Below are 12,755 nucleotides of genomic sequence, written 5' to 3'. Positions count from 1 at the left end.
CAACAACGGTTACCAGTAAGCACTTACCCCACCTTTAAACCAATTTCCTTTTTTTGTATTAACTCAATTTTTTGATTTCAATAAACTCAAAATTTGAAGGCAACCGCAGGTTACTTACTGTTCTAAGTTAAACCAACAATATTTTTTTACAGTGTAGCAAACAGTGCACAGTGTGAAACTAGCACAAAATGAATACCCTATTTTGTCAGTGTAAAAAAAATCCCCCAAAATTCACATCACATCTTGTGATTTGGCAAAGTTGTGAGAGAAAATTCTGTGAAATTGAATTGCCTTGAGGGGCTACAACAATAGCATTGGGAGTACACGCCATCCAGAATGACTGGAACAAGCATTTTGGCAAGCTGGTTCAAACAGAGGTCACCAACAGCAATACATTCAGCAGTGAGTGTGAAGTTATGCCCATGGATGTTTAGCAGCAGACATAACAGTTGAGAGGCCACAAGACACTTCTGTTAACACACCACGAGACCCGTGAGTATAAAAAAATGTAAACGTGATCAGCTGGGATAGACTATATTTACGTTGATTACTAATATTGTTAGATGAATACTTGGTTTGCAGCATGTGGATCTCACATGCTTTTCTAACTGAAACTATTACAGACTGCTGAGGTATCCACAGGAAAATAAATGAATAGACTGTGCAATAATGAACTTACAGAGCCAGTGGAGCAGTTGTCAGACTCTTGAACAACATCATACAGCACCGCATCTTTGACGAAGACAGAAACGGCTTTCAAAATGAAGGACACGAACAGGTGCATGTGGATGTAGTTACGCGTGCAGTGGAGTTTCCTGAGGGAAAACAAGGAATGCAATCAGCCTCACTTACAGACTGAATCTAAAATATGTTAAGCTGATTGAGAAGTCCCCTGCCCCCTAATTACACCCCGTCCTTGGAACTAATAACGGGAAAAATGACAGCTAATTACACTACGAATGAAATCCTAATTGAGCTTTCTGGGCCTTGAAAAAGGTTCGTTAAACAGATAATGTGTTGCATTGTGCTGCCCATTTCACACACATTTCTACTCACCATAAACAGGGGGATTCCGAAAATCTGATTTAAAATTCAAGGTAGCTCATTTAATGTCCAACATCCTGATTTAAAATGATCAAGCTATGGCACGCAGTCAAAATACTGACCACACTATGGAAGAAAGTAAATCATATGGGTTTGGAGGAATACAAGAGTGAGTAAATGCCATAATATTCATTTTATGGGGGAACTATTCTTTATAGAGGTACTATGATATCCCAGAACACCATAAAACATTATTTATTTTGTTTATATTGTCAATACACCACACTTTTAAAACAGTGGACACTTTGTTTAAACACTGGATTCTTTTTGTGCACTGGTGCAAAGAAAAGATTAATTCCACAGTATGAGTCATACTCTCAAATACTGACATACTGTATATACAAAGCTGCCATGCTGTAAAGACTGTTAGATTATAACACAATACAAGACAATAATCCCCTTTTTGCAAACTGATTGCTGGGTTTCCTATCAAAATAATCTAAATAAATCCCATTGTCACATTTTTTTATATATATAAAAAAGGTAACATTGTGGAATATTGTTACAATCTCCAGTTTTCAGTGTCACAAATTCTAATGAATTGGTGCTGAAGAAACATTTCTTATTGTCATCAATGTTGAAAACAGACAGTTGTGCTGCTTAGTAAACAAACAACAAAAGTTCAAGTAAATAAAGTTCAACCGAACAAAATATAATTTATATATACATTTATATATTTCAAATGTTCATGTTCACGTTAGTTCAGAGCATTAACAGTAATGTATAGAACTTTTGAACTTGTATTAGTACATTGTATTAAATGTACTCTATAAAGCCACAAGTTTTTGGGACACCTCTCTTTACATGCACATTAAATTACTTTAATGACATCCCATTCTTAATTCTTAGTTTTAATATAGAGTTGGCCCACCCTTTGCAGCTATAACAGCTTCAACTCTTCTGGGAAAGCTTTCCACAAGGTTTGGGAGTGTGTTTATGGGAATTTTTGACCATTCTTCTAGAAGTGCATTTGTGAGGTCAGGCACTGATGTTGGACGAGAAGGCCTGGCTCGCAGTCTCCGCTCTAATTCATCCCAAAGGTGTTCTATCGGTTTAAGGCAGGACTCTGTGTAGGGCAGTCAAGTTCTTCCACACTAAACTCGCTCATCTATGTCTGTATGGACCTTGCTTTGTGCACTGGTATGCAGTCATGTTTTAACAGGAAAGAGCTATCCCCAAACTGTTACCACAAAGTTGGGAGCATGAAATTGCCAAAAATGTCTTGGTACGCAGAAGCATTAAGGGTGCTTTCACACTTGGTTTGATTGCCAGGACCAATTCAGTTAGTTCTGAATTGTTTGTTCCGAGTTCAATTGCTCCCCCCTCCCCCTGCCCCTGCCCCTGCCCCTGCCCCTGCCCCTGCCCCTGCCCCTGCCCCTGCCCCTGCCCCCGCTGGACTGTGTTCATATATATTATTTGGGTCCGAACCGGGGTTTGCTTGCGTCATCAAAGCAGCAGCTGTTTACCTGGTTGCTTAGTAACGACAGCCAGCAGGAAGGTGGCGAAATGCATAGCATTGCTCCCGTCACTTTTATATTTTTGTTTTTGAACCGTTGGTTCTGTACGTAATGGTACTTGCGTCTATTCGCCACGAATGCACTGCAAATGCTCTAAAGAATGGCGAAGACGAGCAGAAATTAGATTTACAGCTCTCTGCTTGCAGTATGTCAGTGACGCTGAGGTAAATGAGTGAAAACCACACAAAACACACATTTTTATCAAATCATACGTCATTAATAGCGGTTCACTTCCGCACTTTAGTATGATTGCACTCACATCAGCAGCGAACCGTACCATTTAATCATTTACATTTAATCATTTAGCAGACGCTTTTATCCAAAGCGACTTACAAAAAAAAGGGGAGAGTAATAGAAGCAAAGAAACAGACAAGGCCAACAACCTGTAAGAGCTGTAAGAAATCTCAATTAATTAGCACAATACACAACAATTTTTTTTTTTTTTTTTTTTTTTTTTTTAGACATCTACAACAAAACTCACGTACGCAAAATACAGAACACTGGATTTTGATAGCTATGATAACAACCCATTAGGACTAAGGCTGTTGCCCCAGCTGTTGTCGTTAATGCAGATTCAGTGGCCCAATGGGTTGGTTTTGTATGGCATTCTAGCTAAACGCGCAGCAATAGCCATCTACAACAAAAACTCACGTACGCAAAATACAGAATACTGGATTCTGATAGTTATGATAACTACGTAACATACCCGCCTGAAGGCACAAATCCGGATGAGAGACGTAGATATGTTCCAGGAGTGTGTGCTTTTTGGTCGTTGCTGTGGTGATCAGTAAGTGCTATTCTGTATTGGTCAAGTACAAATGGAAAAGATGTGTCTTACGATGTTTTTTAAAAATGGCTACAGACTCGGCAGCACGAATTGAAATCGGCAGGTCATTCCACCAGGTGGGAACGGTCCAGGAAAATGTCCGTACCGGAGTTCACATGAAACAAACCCCAGACCAACCACTAAAAACAACCCCACACCATAATCCCCTTAAACTAAAACACTTTACACTTGACACTCCACCAAACTTTACACTTGACACAATGCAGTCAGTGGCTGTTGACTCTGCAGAAAGTTGGCGACTTCTGCGCACTGTGTGCCTTAGCCTATCACTTTGTGGCTGAGTTGTTGTTGTTCCCAATTGCTTTCACATTGTTATTTTACCACTAACAGTTGACCATAGAATATTTAGTAGTGAGGAAATTTTAAAAATAGACATTGTACAGGTAGCAACTGATCACGGTACCATGCTTGAATTCACTGAGCTCCTGAGAGCGAGGCATTTTTTTATATATTTTTTTAAACAAATGTTTATAGACATTGTTAAAAAGCCGTCTGCATGCCTTGGTGCCTGATTTTATTCACCTGTGGCCATGGAAGGGATTGGAACACCTGAAATCAATGTATTCAAGGGGTGTCCCAATACTTTTGGAGCGAATGCTGAGATATCATTAACTGAGATTAATAAATGTAGAAGTATTATTCATTGTTTGTTCATGTTAACTAATGTAGTTGACTAATGCTAACAAATGAGACCTTATTTTAAAGTATTACCAGTCTTTCTTTTTTCTACCAATTTCTTTATTGAAAAGTCTGTTCATATTGAGTTCCTTGAACTTGTTTTGTGTCTGTTTTTTTGACTTATGGTATTGAATTTTCATTTGTTTGGCTTCAGTGGTGATGTCTTGCTTCAATTTGTTACAATTAGGTGTCCAGTAAGATGCAATCTAAACAATGTGTGTAAAAGTTACTATTGATTACTCCATGAAATCCAATTGTTTTGTTTTTTGTGGCAAAAGCCTGCTGAGATGAAAAATATTCCACATTATAGCAGGTGGAAATCAGTGAAACTCGCTTTTGTGGTTACTATAGGATCCAGCCCCAGGTTTGGATATTTTATGAAATTTCTTGTAAATATTTTTAGTTTTACCCAAAGTTGAAACATTTTTAATTTTGTCGATTCAAATACACTGGACAAATCAATTGGATAAACAAAATATGTTTAGTTCAGTAAAATCAACAGTGTATGGACAATAACATTGAAATAAGTATTCAAAAACACATGTAACCCAGTGATAAATTAAGTGTTTGTTTTTATATAACTTGCCATTGCATAACATTGTAGTTTTCACTGACTGACTATAACTTTACATTCACTTGATTTAAAGGTCAAATCAGTGTTTCCTTTAACCTAGCACTCATGCACAGGCATGATGTCTCTTGTTTGCTCATTTCTCATGCTGTGATCTGACGCTATCAGCATGATTTTTCAAACCCACAGGTCTATGTTGCGTCTCTAGTGTGTGGCCATCTGTAGGATCACCTTGACATATACCACTGACAGATTTAGACACTACAAAAAAGTTTTTGGGCAAGGGAACAATTTAATTAGACCACAAACTGTGTTTCCACCAAGCAATGCCAACTTGTGACCTGAGTCATTCAATGGAGTGGGAGCAAGTGTTCAAACCAGCAATAATAACCTGAGGTGTGATCAGGTCTTCAGCCCCTGTCAGTCCCTGAAATCCCACATCAGACTGATATAGTCTCAGTTAAGACTGCTTAAGCCTTCGGCTTGAGTGCAGATAGTGTTAAGAGATGGGATTAGGACTGATTACATTTCTCCAGAGCTGAACATGAGCAGATTTACTGAGGAGTAGTGCTGCTCTGCCATATACTGTGATACGCATGAACCTTGTTACTGATGGGAATGACAGCATTTAGGGTGGGTTGTGGTGTAGTCAAAGCTTGGGTTGGTAATCAGAAGGAAAAAGCCGTGAACTTTCATATTTGTACCCTTGAGCAAAGCACTTAACCCTCATGATGCTCCAGGGAGGATTTACGCTGTAATAAGTGTGCTGTGAGTTGCTGAAAGTATCCGTTTATGACTGTTTACAGCAGAACTTGTGCATTTTTATAGGTCAGTCTCTTACTAGGGTGAACATCACCAAAAACCAGGACCAGACGCAGTCTAGGGATGGGCGTATTGATATGAAGTATCCATATATCCATACTGATGTGAGCATCAAAAAGTATTGATACTCAACAAAAAAAAAACATTTCCCAAAACTATATCATAAAGAAACCTTAGATGCTTTTGGAAACACAGCCCAGAACAATGCTCATTAGAATACAGAAAAACATTTGTTTGAGTTAATTCACAATAAACAATTAGAAATTGTAGCCATAGTGCAATTACACTCTTTAATTATTTAATATATTTAATGTTAAACGTTGATTTTGATCATGTTTTATTCTGTAATGTTAATATAAATCATACACTATAAGAATAAAAAGGATGCATTTTATGGGTGGAACGTCCCATCACCCAGTCCCTTATGAAAATGAACCATGGTTTATTACTACCGTAATTTGTAGATTTCGATGGTTAACACTACAAGTAAACATTTTAACTATGTGTAAACAAAAATATGATCTAATAAGCTGCAATTAAGGCATACTGAATGTTAAAATACCTTTCAAATATGTTAAATGGTTATCTTTACCCATTTTACTCTTAGTAAATGTAATAATATAATGAATGTAATAATTAAAACGTTTAGTTTAGAAGTATCAATATTGTTATTGATATCGGTATCGATATCGGTGATACTGGCCTTGAAAGTATCGGTATCGCATCGAAAACAAATTAAGTGGTATCGGCCCAACGCCGTCCTGTCCCCAAAAATGTCCCCATTTTACAGTACATTCTAAACAGCCTGCATATATAGTGTAAATAAGCCTGACCAACATAGCCTGTTGGTTACCAGCAGTGAATATTTTAAAGGGGCTATGTGTAATAATTTGTATGTATTCATCTTTTTTTTTTTTTTTTTTTTTTCGCAGATGAGTGAACAGCTGCTAAAGAAGCTTAAAAATTAGACATTCCCCAATTTCCTTTTCTATAAAAGCCTGTTGAGTGATTTTTATTTGAAGGATTCAGGACATTTTGCCGGAAAAATCGAAAGAATGTGAAGTCTATGTGTACTCCCGAGATCCTTTCTTCTCACTGTAAACCCTAACACTAAAAATAATTAATTGGTTTGAGTAGAGCCAACTCAAATAAATTACTTAGTTCAATCAAAACTTTGACGAGTACTTCCCTTTAGCATGAGCTTAGTTTAAGAAGCAATACCTGAACAATTAAAAAACAAAACATTCAAAATGTATTGTCCTCTTTTTTATTAAATACAACTGTTATTTTAGTGATAGTATTTTGACAATTGAACTAGGAGTCCCTGGTTTCCATTTCAGAAATCAAGCTGCATCCATAGCTGTTACTGTAATGAGCATGTCAGAGTAATGAGCCATGTCAAAAATGAATCATCCACCGGAGTAGCATCATTAAAAGTCTAATCCATTACAAATATATGCAATGTTTAATTCATACATAAATAATGTTGCTTATGCTATTTGAATGCTAACTTGGTGCTGATAAATGGTTTTAAATTGTTTTTGTAGTTCAAAGTATCACTGGGTTTATTTATGAGCAATGCACTGAAATTATTCTCTAATGGTGGAGAGTGTCCTTTGGTCTAGATGAAATGTGTGTGTTGGAAAATACATGTAAGAAAGCTCTTATCTCTGTCATTAGCAGGGCTTTCTGCTTCTAGTGAGTCAGATAGATCACTATAGTCTCACAACAGAAGCATGTTGCTCGCTGTTTAATCCTCGACAGCTTCAGTGATTTAGTGACTCACTCCATGACACCCCTTGGTGCATTTCGGTGTTCTTTACAGTGTCCTTGTTCTATATGTTACATGTACTTACCATAGTAATTAAATTATGCATAATTACATGCAACTAACCCTCAACCAAATTTTAATCCTACCCTAACCCTATAGTAAGCACATGTAGTTAAAGAGGTGGTTGCATGCGATTTCACTTTGTTAACTTTAGTTAGTGTGTAATGTTGCTGCTTGAGCATAAACAGTATCTGCAAAGTTACAGCGCTGAAAGTTCAATGCAAACGGAGATATTGTCTTTTAAAGTTACGGCAGTTTTTTGCCTACAAAAACGGCCGGTTTGGACTACAACAAGCTTCTTCCTGGGTTGGTGACATCATAAACCCTTGCTATTAACATAAACACTGCCCCAGATTTGACTTCTGCCCGTAATGGTAAGGGGCGTGGCATTTCCAGACAACCTGTGCTTGGCACTTCAGCCAATAAAAATACAGGAAACTACATTTGGCCGTCTAACCAATCTAAGACAAGATTGGGTTTTTCAGAGGGATGGGCTTCATAGAAGCAGGAAGCAAACGAGCCGTTCAAAGGACAGTGGAGACAGCGGTGTGGAATAAAGGTCAAATATATAAGAAAAATACAGAGTTTTAAAAATAATAAGTATTAAGACATGTTTTACTGCACCCAATAAACACAACTAAGCCTAGAAAAAAAACACAGAACCACCCCTTTAATTAATATTACTCATTATTTAAGTATATAATTACACTGTAGTAATGACACCTTAAAATAAAGTGTAACCCATTAATATTTCTCACTGTTTAAATGTATATTTACACTGTAACAAAGACAACTTAAAAATAAAGTGTAACCACAAGAACATAAGAACATAATCGACTGAACATAACCTACTATGTTAGCATAGTTTTGACAAATGTTGAATTTCTTACCTGAATATACAAAGTATTACAATGGCAGTAGTGACGAGAAATAAGAGAAACACTGTGTCCAATGGTGTAGCCAATCTTTATTGATCTGAAGAAACTATCCTGCAAAAGAAAAGAAAGAATATGTGTTCACTAGTTAAAACAGCTCTGTAATCAGTTTAAACAACCATGTCAGCTCGCATTTTTAAATTATGCAAAAGTCTGGGGTCAGTAAAAAAAAAAAATTGGAAGGAAACTAATGCTTTAACTGATTTTATTGATCAAGTAAAGATTTTTATTTCATATTTATGTTGTTCTTTTAAACTTTCTTTTCATCAAAATATTATATTCAATGGTAGATTTTCAGATTCAATAGTAGATTTTCACAAAAATATTAAGCAGCACAACTGTTTTCAACATTGATAATAATCAGAAATGTTTCTTGAGCAGCAAATCATCATTAGAATGATTTCTGAAGAATCATGTGACACTGACGACTGAAGTAAAGATGCTGAAAATTCAACTATCACAGTGTCAGGGTTGTGGTGTCCACGAAAATGACTAAAAGTGATTTATTATAAATGCCAGGTCAGATAGCAATGTAACTTATTATTTATGTACACCATTAATTCTGAAGAATTAATTGCGCTTTTCTATACGTCAGTTCAAAGTGACTATGTCTGTCACGATGCCAGATACATTTTTAAAATCAACCTTGTTGCTGATTTAAAGATGTTTTAAATGGATTCGAAGTGTTATTAAATGGACTCAGTGCTATTGTGTCTCGGGACCAAAAACCACAAAACAAACTCTCATCAGGCCAATCACATCATGTATAGAGTCTGTGGGTGGGCTTAACATAACGAGGGCATGGTTGCGACGGTTCGGCTTGCTACTTGTACTCTGGAAGACTTGTTGTTAAGCAGAACGGTACTGAAGTCATTCTTAAGAAAGGAAGACGTTATCGTAGTTTTGCCGACCAGATACGGCTTTACCTTCTTCGTTGCCCTGTTTGGTTGTAGCGCCATCCTATCGTGTGCAGAGGGAATTCAAAAGACAACCGTTTATCCCGCCCTTTGGATTGAGCCCTGTCAACGGTGAGTTCCCAGCAGGGCAGGCGTTTTCTATAGGCGAGCTAGGGGGTTGCCTAGGGCGACAATTGTGTTGGGGGCGCGAGCGCCCTCTAATGCCGCCCATTACTTCCCATTAAGCATAGAATCGAAACAAAAGAAATACAACATAATGTTTATTAAACATGATCATCATAGGGCGCCCCCTCAGCCACACGTGTATTTACAGGTCCTTCTCAAAAAATTAGCATAGGTAATAAAAGTTCATTATTTTCCATAATGTAATGATAAAAAATAAACTTTCATATATTTTAGATTCATTGCACACCAACTGAAATATTTCAGGTCTTTTATTGTTTTAATACTAATGATTTAGGCATACAGCTCATGAAAACCCAAAAGTCCTATCTCAAAAAAATTGCATATTTCAGCCGACCAATAAAAGAAAAGTGTTTTTAATACAAAAAAGTCAACCTTCAAATAATTATGTTCAGTTATGCACTCAATACTTGGTCGGGAATCCTTTTGCAGAAATGACTGCTTCAATGCAGCGTGTCATGGAGGCGATCAGCCTGTGGCACTGCTGAGGTGTTATGGAGGCCCAGGATGCTTCGATGGCGGCCTTAAGCTCATCCAGAGTGTTGGGTCTTGTGTCTCAACTTTCTCTTCACAATATCCCACAGATTCTCTATGGGGTTCAGGTCAGGAGAGTTGGCAGGCCAATTGAGCACAGTAATACCATGGTCAGTAAACCATTTACCAGTGGTTTTGGCACTGTGAGCAGGTGCCAGGTCGTGCTGAAAAACGAAATATTCATCTCCATAAAGCTTTTCAAGCAGATGGAAGCATGAAGTGCTCCAAAATCTCCTGATAGCTAGCTGCATTGACCCTGCCCTTGATAGAACACAGTGGACCAACATCAGCAGCTGACATGGCACCCCAAACCATCACTGACTGTGGGTACTTGAAACTCTGGACTTCAGGCATTTTGGCATTTACTTCTCCCGAGTCTTCCTCCAGACTCTGGCACCTTGATTTCCATATGACATGCAAAATTTGCTTTCATCTAAAAAAAAGTACTTTGGACCACTGAGCAACAGTCCAGTGCTGCTTCTCTGTAGCCCAAAAGTGGCTTGACCTGGGGAATGCGGCACCTGTAGCCCATTTCCTGCACACGCCTGTGCACGGTGGCTCTGGATGTTTCTACTCCAGACTCAGTCCACTGCTTCCGCAGGTCCCCCAAGGTCTGGAATCGGTCCTTCTCCACAATCCTCCTCAGGGTCCGTCACCTCTTCTCGTTGTGCAGCGTTTTTTGCCACACTTTTTCCTTCCCACAGACTTCCCAGTGAGGTGCCTTGATACAGCACTCTGGGAACAGCCTATTCGTTCAGAAATTTCTTTCTGTGTCTTACCCTCACGCTTGAGGGTGTCAATGATGGCCTTCTGGACAGGGTCGGGTCGGCAGTCTTACCCATGATTGCGGTTTTGAGTAATGAACCAGGCTGGGAGTTTTTAAAAGCCTCAGGAATCTTTTGCAGGTGTTTAGAGTTAATTAGTTGATTCAGATGATTAGGTTAATAGCTCGTTTAGAGAACCTTTTAATGATATGCTAATTTTTTGAGATAGGAATTTAGGGTTTTCATGAGCTGTATGCCAAAATCATCAGTATTAAAATAATAAAAGACCTGAAATATTTCAGTTGGTGTGCAATGAATCTAAAATATATGAAAGTTTAATTTTTATCATTACATTATGGAAAATAATGAACTTTTATCACATTTTTTAGAAGGATCTGTACTTATCAACCTGATTATTAGATTGAATTGATTGTGATTATTGATCATCGGTTCAGGCGTTAGGTCAGGCAAGTGCTCATCTTGTGCGTTTATCAAAAATGAGGTGTCTAAACCCGCGGATGCAATGGGACGGAAAAAGAGAAAGGAAGAAGATTAAAAGAAAGCCCAGTTTAGAGGTTAGTCTTCTGATCTTAGCCAATAAGTCGTCAAACAAAATAAATTTACTTAGTATTATCAATATTATCAACTAATATTAATATTATTAATATTGTCACTAAGCTATCACTTGCTAGTTTTCTACATATTACTACATATTGCAAACATAACTTCACTGACAAAAATCTACAATAACAAATATGGATGTCATTTAAATATCAAAAGTCCAGTACATTATAAATGTGGATAACGTATGCATGCTAGTTATGAAAAGTACAAATACTCTCTACATGGGCATAGGTTTGGGGGGGCGGGGGGGGGGGGGGGGGGGGGGGGGACTCCATCTCGCCTAGGGCAACCAAAGAGCTAGAGCCGGCCCTGGTTCCCAGACCAAACATCTTGATGTGGGTCTGGCTTGTCAGGCTAGTTTTACTGTGTTTTAGATCAAATAAAGGCAGACTTGGGGAGCATAAGAAACCTCTTTCAAAAGTTTCAATAATACTTAATTCTGTAAAAGTCCGTAATGACAGTACTAGTGAATAAAACCTTTTGATTATGGTATTATATTTTTTAACATTTAGTCTTGGTCTAAAAAAAGTAGCTCATATGTAGTATGCCAGTATTTTATAAAGCACACTGCTTAAAGTATGTATGATGACAGTGGGGTCAAAACATGCATTCACTGCCCCTTCACAACCATTCACAACCTTCATAAACACTAAAAACAACCATTACACAGTGCACTGGCTTTTTGTCCATTTTATCGGATCCTGATGTCTGAAAAGGCGGATTCCTACTCAAGGTTATCTTTTTGTGGTAAGAATGGGTACTGTGCTGTCTCTCCTACGCAAAGCTTTAAAAGACTCACCTGCGTATTTTAAATAACCCCCTCTATAAAAACCTGAACAGCAGCATCATCAACAAGAACATCAAATTCCTTTTAAGTCCCATGCCCACATATTCCCGGTGGGTCAGAAAAAGACCGGGCGTGCTGATTACCCATCCTGTTGATGTGAAAACACGCTGGGAAAGCTTTCATTAAAGGGCAAAGGTCATTTGCTCTTCACTTAACTACACTCTGCTCAAAAGATCAAGGCGTTTCGTGTTATATAATAACTGCTTTAACGATGGCATATTTATATGTTTACAGATGCATCCAGGGTCTGACACCAATGTGCATCCCTAAATAAAGGAGCTATTATGTTTGGACTTGTTAGTTTGCACCAGGCAATAAAAGGCAGGCTGGAAAAGGAGGCTAAGAGGTTGACTGAAAAAGGGTAAACGTTAAAGCTTGGGTTTTTTTGGAGTGAGGAACACTCAATATGACATGAGAACGATCACTTTGTGTGGGCTAAAAGTTCAAGATTTCAAGATGAGGTATAAAAGATGTTTTATAATGCCAGTGGAGTTGAAAACACTAGTTTGACCAAGATATTTTGCATGTTTGAAACTATAAGCGAATTATCATGCAAGCCAATAGTTGTGTTGAGTATTTTT

General features: G+C 37.9%; 1 protein-coding gene across 1 annotated transcript in view; it reads right to left on the bottom strand.

The window, feature by feature from the left end:
* Nucleotides 1–12,755, bottom strand: part of vipr1b (vasoactive intestinal peptide receptor 1b) — a 78,691-nt gene that overhangs the window by 17,939 nt on the left and 47,997 nt on the right. Inside the window, 3 exon segments of the mRNA XM_067435427.1 lie at nt 680–815; nt 8,261–8,298; nt 8,300–8,359. Of these exon segments, the coding sequence (XP_067291528.1) occupies nt 680–815; nt 8,261–8,298; nt 8,300–8,359 (234 nt within the window).

Source organism: Pseudorasbora parva, chromosome 24 (genome assembly GCF_024679245.1).
Source record: "Pseudorasbora parva isolate DD20220531a chromosome 24, ASM2467924v1, whole genome shotgun sequence".
Taxonomy (NCBI): Eukaryota; Metazoa; Chordata; class Actinopteri; order Cypriniformes; family Gobionidae; genus Pseudorasbora; species Pseudorasbora parva.
The sequence above is the reverse complement of the archived record's forward strand: the minus strand, read 5'-3'. Positions and strand labels throughout refer to the sequence as shown.